This window comes from Sesamum indicum, linkage group LG15 (assembly GCF_000512975.1).
Source record: "Sesamum indicum cultivar Zhongzhi No. 13 linkage group LG15, S_indicum_v1.0, whole genome shotgun sequence".
Taxonomy (NCBI): domain Eukaryota; kingdom Viridiplantae; phylum Streptophyta; class Magnoliopsida; order Lamiales; family Pedaliaceae; genus Sesamum; species Sesamum indicum.
Genome location: NC_026159.1, coordinates 5765144 through 5775562, shown reverse-complemented (window position 1 = coordinate 5775562; position 10419 = coordinate 5765144). Strand labels below are relative to the sequence as shown.

The 10419-nt window shown below is 31.9% G+C and overlaps 1 protein-coding gene across 1 annotated transcript in view; it reads left to right on the top strand.

The window, feature by feature from the left end:
- The window catches only part of LOC105178001 (protein RADIALIS-like 3), a 1333-nt gene continuing 503 nt past the window's right edge, over nt 9590-10419 (top strand). Inside the window, exon 1 of the mRNA XM_011101328.2 lies at nt 9590-10054. Coding sequence (XP_011099630.1) covers nt 9770-10030 — 261 coding nt within the window. The 5' untranslated portion in view covers nt 9590-9769 and the 3' untranslated portion in view covers nt 10031-10054. The remainder of the gene's footprint in view (nt 10055-10419) is intronic.

Here is a 10419-nt window from a genome sequence, read left to right as displayed (position 1 = left end):
GATGCTTGGATTTTGAGGTCCCACCATCTCCCCCTAAAACAATTTTTCATATTATCATGCCCCAAAAATAATAATAATAATAAACAAGAATTATTTGGGGAATATTATATATATACATATATTTATATGAATATTATTTAAAAAAAAGGTATTATAGATATAAAATGACGGTTTTCGTATTTTTGCACTATTTTTTTTTGTATTTTCAAAATTATCAGAGTTATTTAATTTTTCAAATTTTACACTAATTTAATAGTCCAATTAATTTTTTATTTTTATATATAATATATTTTAAAAAATAAAAAAAAATTATTTATTATATACCAATAGCAACGATTATATATCCCCACTAATGTGTGTGTAGTATATATATATATGTATACCTAAATATACCCCCATTAAATTGTGAGTAACAGATAGACCATGTATGGGCCCATAGGAGGCAGAAGAATGAGATTTGAAACAAGTCTTCTTCACCTTCAGATGGGCTCCCCCCCCCCCTTTGTTTTTTTTTTTTTTTAATTGGTTATTTATCCATATTTATAGATAAGAATGTGGTTGGATCAATCTTGTAGTCTGTTAATGAGATGGATGGTGACTGAGTTCACCGACTCATCGACTGATAAAGTAATAGAGGAAACAAAAGAGTTTGAATTAGGATGCAAGTCTGTATGATTCTATCATAAGATATTGGACACCTTGACTTGAAAAAATGCATCATCTGATACATTTTTTTAGTGAAAGGAAAATAAAATTTGAGTAGATCAGTGAAAAGACTCCAAAAATTCAGAGTGTGGACATTGAAGAGAAAACTAGTTGAGTTGTCTTCTCCTAACGGATGAAGATCGTTGGATCGGAGTGGAGAGGAGATTAGATTCGTTCGAGGCACAATGCATATCCAAATCGAAGATCTTTTTATAATTCAAAATGTACACAAGATCAATAAGTTGTTGGTATTAAATGTCGCTGAATTTTATTATAATCGTGAAATATTTGATTTGAATTATATCTACTAATTAAAAAATGAGTTGATCACTGCAACTCCATTGAAGAGCAAAATGGAAGAAAGGATGTGTTTGGTTGATTGATGAAGAAGAGATGATACTACAGACCTAACAGTTGATCACATCAAGTTTGTCCAACCCCACTACACATTGTTTTGGCCAAATATCTTTTTATAATTCAAAATGTACACAAGATCAATAAGTTGTTGGTATTAAATGTCGCTGAATTTTATTATAATCGTGAAATATTTGATTTGAATTATATCTACTAATTAAAAAATGAGTTGATCACTGCAACTCCATTGAAGAGCAAAATGGAAGAAAGGATGTGTTTGGTTGATTGATGAAGAAGAGATGATACTACAGACCTAACAGTTGATCACATCAAGTTTGTCCAACCCCACTACACATTGTTTTGGCCAAATGCAACCACTAGCATGTTGATTTTCCTTTTGATTGTTTTCATGACTAAGCCATATATTTGGTCCCCCCCACCCCACCACTTGTCTTTTTTTGTTTCAAGTTTAGGTCTTAATTATGCTCATTTGATTGTGATCTTTGGGGAAAGCATCAAAAGTGAGATATATTTTAAGATCTTTATAATTGGATGATTTGATCATAATCATTGAATAATTAATTAATTATTTAGGTAGAAATGAGATAAAAAATAATATATATATATATATATTTGTAATTTAATATGTAATTAAATTTGTATTCTCTTTACACGACTGGAAAGTTCAGAGGAATTGTTTTGCGCGTAATGATTTTTCATTTAATTTTATTTATTACGAACTCTGAAATATTACAGTATTTTTTCACAATTAATTTTCTTTTTTTTCAAATTGTTGTGTAGATGTCGTCGCCTTACTCTTAGTTTACGTAGAAAAGTTTCATCTTATTACGATTATCCATATTCATAATTTCTCATCGTTGCAAAAAAATATATTAAAATTTTTATTTATCTTCAAAAATAGTTTACTAAACTTTGTTTTCGAGAAGTCACCATTTTCATTACCGTCCTATCTAAATTATTTTCTAATCAGTTATAACACGTTTTATTTATATTTGGGTAAATAACTCTCACGAAGTTTGTCGTAATTACAAATACCAACTCGTTGTTTGAAAAATTACAAATACCTCTCAAAACTAAGGATAGTATAACAACTACCCCTTCGTAACAACCCATTGTAAAGAGGTATTAATTTATTAGATAGTCGTTAATTCTAAAAAGTATCTAGTTTTTATATTCAAACAAGAAGAGTATTTATAATTATGACAAATCTCAAGAAAATCCGTTATAATTTACCTTTTATAGTTGGCATAGAGGGCTGGAAATTCTGTAGCAATGTGAGGATGACAGATGTATATATAGATAGTGTTGTAAATTATTGGTTCAAACAGCTAAATATGGGATACTTATTGAATTTAAGATTGTAAGTTGGTAAGAAAAATGAATGAAAGAGAGATGGTGAGCACTGAGCAGAAACAACTGGAAAAACCAACTTATTTCTGCCTCTTCTCTTACATCCCAAGGGGGGATGAATCTACAAGGTATCTTGCAGGGATGGTATTGGTAGGCCCTAATCTGCAGCCGTTTTCTCATCCTTTCAACATTATGATCTCCGAGTCAGTGCCTCAGATGTAAATGCACCACATGAATTTTGTGCATTCTTGTTTTTTTTTTTTTTTTTTTCAAGTTTTACACACATTTCACATTTTTAAGGTTAATTTCATGGTAAGTAAAAATACTGATCAACTATTACAATAATTTCCAACCACACGACAACGTCACGGGATCGTTGTCATAAGTAGACGACTGTGGGCACTGCCGTGTTGGTCGCAAAGCTATTTCACAATTTTTTATCCCACAATTTTCAACCATTCACATTTGGCACCAAACTTTGCTAGTAATATTCAAACTCATCTCTCCAAATCCGCATTAATACCACTTTGATGAGCTTTGCTTTGTTGTTCCCATTCATAGGTACATTGAATGTGTTTGTCGTTTCACTCACTCATCATGATCGGAACATACTTTGATATTTAAGTTCGATGGATCGATTTATCAGTATGATAGTCGTGTAATAAATACAATCAATTGAATGTACCTAGTAAATTAAGGAGCATTGGGGTTTTTATAACTTTGGTCCACTTGAATCGATCACATTAATATATATGACGTGGAATGTTGTACACCATAGATTGATAACAGATCGAATGACTGAAAAATTAGTAAACCCATCGGGCGAGTCAAAGCAAGTCAGACATATCATAATTTTTTCGTTTGTGTGAGCGTCGGGTCATTTCACTATGGTTCCCACATCATAATTAAACCTCAAAAATAAGATTTATAAAGGTTAAAAGAATAATCAGAAAACATAAATTTAAAAAAAATAATATTCATGATTTAGGGTATTTATTTATAGGAGGGGAATTTTAGAGTATTGGCCGCGGGTATTATCGTCTAGTTTGGTTACACAAATCACTATGTTTTTGCGTAATTATATAAATCATTCATGACAGTTAAAAAATAGGAATAATTTGTGTGATAATGACGTTTTTTGGGGTGTGCGTGTAATTTTTCAAAAAAATAGGATGATTTTCTGTACATAATGTTGGCGTTTGTGATGGATAAATGTTTGATTATATAAAAAATATGAATAATTTTTATAAACAGATCGCGTGTGATTTTACTGAATGAAACTATTAAACTTTCACTCCAAAATTAGCTGCAAATTTTGCTTTCTATCACTTCAATTAGGTCCCATTAATAGAAATTAAGGTAAATTAGATCAATGTTTCTTAAAATTATGTTTAATTATGTAAATATTTTTATTTTTTAAAAAATTATAAATACATAGTTCAAAAAAATTATAATTATCATTATAAGTATACTCCTGATTCAAGGATAAAATTTTACAAATACAGCCCTAAAGTAAACATCTACACCCTTTAAAAAATGTATTAATAATTTTAAAAAAATAAAAAAATATTTATATAATTAGACCTAATTTCATAAACACATAAATAATTTTACCCCTCAAATTATCAAATCTTGACAATCTTTGACCACTTTTTCTAGTGATTTTGTATTTTAAAAAGGAAAAAAACAAAGTGAGATAAATCAATTCAGTGCAGTGTGTGATTAATTTTTCAGACATGATTTGGAGCAATCACAAAGTGGAAAGCAGGAGTGTTTGGAGCAGGGAATGATGTGATTTTTGTAAGATTATGACCTTGACAACCAATTTATTGCGGCTAAGACAGTCTTGTCATCAGCTGATAAATAATATTTTGCTCAGATCATGAAAAAATTTTCAATTACAAAATTTTGGATTTTTCTACCACCATATTTATAAATTTGAACATTTTTATTAGCGTTTTTTAAAGAGTTTTTTTTTTTTTTTATTTAGAATTATTCGTTCTGTCGAGTTATGTAATGATATTATTAATCGTTCTTTTGTTTTTTTAATAATAACAACGATTGATTACATCATTTAATACATTGAATTATCGATCGACTAATCATCAAAAACTGATCTTTGTGGGACAGTATAAGAAGAGTAGTTTATCGGAGGATGGTGCTTTCTGAAGAGTGTAATTCGCGAATTAAAATAATAATAAATAAATAAATAAAATGCAACAAAGCCCAAACTTGTTGTCATTAACAGTCTTCTGGGCCTGGTTATTGGGCTATAGAAAGTAAATTCTTGAACTGGATAGTGAATCGGTGTTATTGGCCCAAATATTTCAACTATGGGCCCAGAAAAAGAGACAAACTCCCAACTTTGAATCCATAAATTTAAATTAGTCATAAGTTGGTGGATACTTTTAGTCATATAATTTCAGAGGTGATATTTTCTGCACTGATTAGTTTTCGTAATTTAATTTTATAATCTTGGCATTTAATTATTTTGATTGAAAAATTGTATGTAATTTAAATTGTAATTTTAATCCTGTAAATCAAACGTACAGGGTCAAAAGCGTCAACCCTCCTTAAGTTACAACATTAAAATTATAATTTAATTTGATCATTTGCAAGCAACATGCAATTTTCTAGAAAAATTATCCTAAAAAGACTAAAATTGATAAAATTTTAGGACTGAATTGCAAAAATTCAATTCATGTATGATGAAAAATACCAAATCACAAGTCATAGGACTAAAACTACAATTTTTTTAATTAAAATCAAAGGGTTCATGGGTATTAAACCATATGTTTGGTTTTGTCTAGAATTGTAAATGATTCAAGTTGAACACATCATTATTTCTAATTTATATGAATTATTATCGAGCTTGAAAATTTTCATTTAAATTTAGTTTGAATATTAATCTAATTGAGCTGAAACAAGTTTTTATTGAATCAAATATAAATCGAATTCGAGTAATTTGACCCTTTTAAATATATTTTTTTATTTTTGCACTAATCGAATCAAATTCGAGACGATCGAGTAATTTAATTTATTTTCTAATCATATTTTTGTGTTTGGATTGATTTGACATGAAATGCTTGGAAAATAAAGCTTTCTTTCAATACCAAAAAAATAAATAAATAAATAAAATCCAAAACCTCTTCCAACATAATATCAAACACCCACCACATCTATCAGTATATATTAATTTTTTATTTTATTTTTTTAAAGAATGTATAAAATAAGAAAATAAAATATTTGGGATATTTTAAGTTCTTAAACAAAACAAGTCTAACCCATCTTTTCTATAAAATCATTTACGTTATTTAATTTTAATATTTAAAAAGACCAAAACACCCTTGTTATTTTATTAGTATTCACTTTTATCCTTCATATAGTTGGTATTTTTCTTTGCAGCCCCAAACAGACGTCTTTTTTTCTCGTCATTATTACAATGTCAAATTATTATTATTGCAGATAAAAAATTTATTTTTAAAATAAAATTTAATGTTTTTAAACTTTTAAAACACCTACAGAAACTTATAAAATATTTGGAATAAGTTCATCAAAACATCCCTTTTGTTCGTGTTGTTTAATGTATTAAAGATGAATTAAGCCCACAAGAAATGGCATGTCTTTCATCTTCAAAAGTTAAAACACTTGTTCAATTTTTGCACATTACGATGTTTGTGTCTCTTTTAAAGATGTTGACTTGCTTTTTTGGCAAATGATATTGCAAATATTAAAACACCAACAAAGAAAGAAAAAAAAAAAAACTCAAATCAGATATTTTATTTTAATTCGTCTTACACCACGCATTCCATTTAACATATATATGCCACGTTCATTAATTTCAAGCTATCCCTAAAAAAGTCGAAATAGGCACAAAAATCGCTTTTTAAACTAAAGAAAATGTCTAGAAGACACCTTAACATCTATATTATTATTAAGAAAACACGAAGTGGCGATTTTGGCACTGGTATATTAATTTTTTGTGCTTAAAAAGAATATCTTTCAATTGATAAAATAATTAATTTATTTAACTTCCCAAGTTTTATTTAGAAAAAAGAAAAAGAAAAAGAATGTCTTGTTGTATTTTTAATCGTACAATTTACGACTGATTTTCATTTTTGAATCTATTTTGTTCTCCTTTACTAATTATAAAAGCTCAAAGGTTCAGCTAGCATATTTAAACACTTTATGGCCCATATAAAATTAAGTGTTAATTGAATATTTAAACCCTTATAGCCCATATAAAATGAAAGCGGAATAGACATTACCTACAAGATAATATAAAAATCAATCACAAATTATGCGGACTAGACCCTTCTTCTTCAAAATATTAAGGTGCCCCCAAATTCGGAGAGTTTTTGTGCCTATTTCGAACTTTACAGCAGGGTAATATAGATTTAACCCAATGTGAGACATATACGATTGATACAGACTGTATCTTTTAAAGAAAGATTTTATGCACGTAACGTGTATATACGACATAAAATACAAGATGAATCAGTACAGTGAAAAAGAAGATTTGAACCAAACAGAAAAAGACATAGGGAGAAAAGGCAAAGTAGTAAGCATGTTTGAAATGTATTATTCTGTGGTGTCAGGTGGTGAGAGTAAATTCCAAACAACTTTTTTCCCACCTTTCTCAGAAAATATGTTATCATATCTCATTTGAGTGATTCAAACCACAAACCAGCTATCACCTTCACCCCCCCTTCTCTTTCTCTGCTACACAAAAACAGCTTTCAATCTGATCATTAGGTTCCCACAGTACTTCTATCTGCTTATCTCCAGGAACCAAATCTTGCATGTATCCTTCACTCTACTTAGTTTCTACGCCTCCCGCCCGGCCCAGAACTAGTCTCGGCCACTAGTGCTTTTTCCTTGGATATTCCTCAACCAAGCACATTATCAAAAGAAGCACATTCGTTTGGCGTCTTCTTTGATCAGGTGGTAATAGAGTGTCCGTGGTTAACGGACGTATGTGGAGTGCAAACGAGACAGAAATAGCGTTTAGCTGCAAGAGATTAGGTGTTAGATCTTAGACGTACTTGAACGCATCGAATAGAAATGATTATGTATGATGCACTTGTCAAAAAGGTCTATGTGTTATGCCCTCTTGCACAGGAATATGTGACATGATAAAAGTTCCAGCTATCAGAAGATTCATGCAACTTTAAGGGACCACCACAAGAGCAGAATCATATGTTTTTCCTGAGTCTCTGTCAACAAATGAGTGCATGCTGACCATAGTCCGGCCTAATTCTTCCCTCAAACCTAAAGACTCTGCGTTACACGGGCTCGTTTAAATTCAGGCTCAATGAACACATTTCTAATACTTCCATGTAAACATGTGGAAAAGCAAAGAGGAAAATCAAACACAAGAACGCACAATTAGAAGTGGTTCGGATGATTGCTTCTATGTTCATGGAAGCTCAAGTTTCTCTTATTAGGGTAGGATATTCGTACAATTAGAATAAATGGTCAGCCATCAAGTATATATAACTAGGGGCACTATAGAATATCGCAAAATCATAATTGCTCCAAGTCAATGAAGTTTATGCTAAAAAAAATTGCTTCTATAAAGAGTTGGATCCAGCTCCACAAAAGAAAGTATAATGTTGCGTTAGGCTCCACACTCCAACAGTCTCCCGGTTCACAATTTGAGATCTTTATCATAAGTACTTGAGAAAAGTTATTTTCACTGTCTATGGAATCCCAGCAATAAAGAACTGACCAAAAGCCATTGCCACTAGAAAAGGGTTAGCGCGTAAAAGTTACTTTACTCAACAAGCAAACGATGTACCTGGATTAGCCAAGATACGGGGTACATCAACTTGAAGAATGAAGCAAATATTCCTAGCAACCACAGAATTTTCAATAAGAAATGACATCCAGTTGAAGGAATAATAGCAAATGGCCATATTACGACAATTGAACCAACGTGAACCATCAGATGCAAGATCTTTCACATGTATTGTACGATTCGTACAAATATAATGAGCATATACTAGTATTGAGCTGACGTAGCTGATCTTGGACTTATGCTTTCTGGACCAAGCATTTTATAACTGAATGCTTCCAAATAAGAACTTAAAGATGGTTAGCACAGATTATTGTGGCCTGTCTCCCTGCTTCATATGACATATATCATGAATTTTGATGAAAAACAGCAGAAAACTGTATCAGCTCTTGTGTGCATTCTTTGGCTCGGAGATCAATTCTCTTGGTTCAACATTCTTGCTTTAATTTTTTCAGAAAAATATGGGGTTTAACAGACTTCTAGTTCAAAATTTTTACGAAGTAGTGATAAATATCCATTTAGGTTCCTACTTGACAAATGATGCTTTAAGTTGTCCCTACCAGAAATAAAGACTTATAATTGTCATAATTCAAACTCAAAGATTTCCAAGAAACTTATGTGTTCAGAGAGACCGGTCAGAGAATCTACAACTTTTTACCCCAAAATCTCTGGGATGTGAAATGATGAGATACGCATTCTTCTTCTTTTCTGTCTGCAGTCGTACGATATTCCACTCACAGTCATCAAACTCACAATATGAATTTGTGAAATCTTCATTTGAAGTAACGCTCATCTAAAAATCTGAACACTGATTAGTAAGAGAAGAAGAGCAAACACTTGGTTTTACCGTCGAGAAAACTGTACTACGAAATTTAATGTGGCAACTCCATGTTTCTATTGATAATACTGACCAAGCTTTAGATTCAAGGACTGGTTAGCCTGACTTTTTCTCCAGAATGAGCTAATAAGGCCCTGCGTTCATTTTCTCACACAACGGATGAGTATTTAGACACAGGTGGTAAGTTAGATCACTAAGTCATCCTCTTGAACCAATTTCCTTAACAAGGCTGAAAAGTTCCATCAACGAGACTGATGAAGTACTCCATGTGGCGTTCAATTAGCATGATAAAAACATATTTCAAGAGGAAATTTATAATGACAATGACAACAGACGAATGTCCAAAAATACTGATTCGCCTCCTTCATTCATATGCTCCACTTCATGTGTGGTATTTAACACTGAAGAGTCACTCCGTATACTGTCCTTTCAAAAGATATATTCCCCAACTGGCAGAACCCCACCACTTTTCTTCCTATTTATAAGGAGCTATAAGGAAAACATGCACCATACCGTCAATCCCTTAGCTTCTAGTTATCTTCGTTGTCTGCTTTACATCGTCCTTTTGCCCTTTCTTTTACTTGTTTCTTGCCATCTTTTGTTTCACTTACGTTCTACTATCTTCTTGTTTAAAGCCAGACTTCGGATTCATTCTCCTGAAGACAAATTTACCAACTGTTTTTTGTTGAAATATTGGTATCACAATGGCATCAAATTCCCTGTCTTCTTCTTCGAACAGCTCCAGTTCCTCCTGGACGCCAAAACAGAACAAACAATTTGAGAAGGCTCTAGCAGTCTATGATAAGGATACCCCGGACCGCTGGCAAAACATTGCCAGGGCTGTGGGTGGAAAATCTGCTGAGGAAGTTAAAAGGCACTATGAGATTCTTGTCGAGGACCTCAAGCACATCGAGTCTGGTAATTACCCGTTCCCAAACTACAGAACAAATGGGAACAGCCGCTAATTAAGATGGCAGACGGAACCGGAGGTAGTGCATTCAAACTTCCTTAACCTCTTTCTTTTCAATTAACAAACACATTTTCTTATCCAAGTCAGAGCAATTTATTAAACCGATAAATATCCAGAGTTTCGATTTCTCCACTACTTATCATATACTTAAAAATCCACCCTTCTAGCCACACTCCAGTCAACTTCTTATCCTGTCCCAAAGTCCCAAGAGCGCCCATATGAGATCTGAACCCACTCCCTTTGTGTGGATAACATTCCAATGGCCATATGCTCACTAAAATCCTGCTCCAAATAATTCCATGTGAGATTAACTGGCCGCTTGTTCTCAGATATCAATGTAGATACTCTGGCAGACCTGAACTCAATATTCTACTCCCTCTTCTA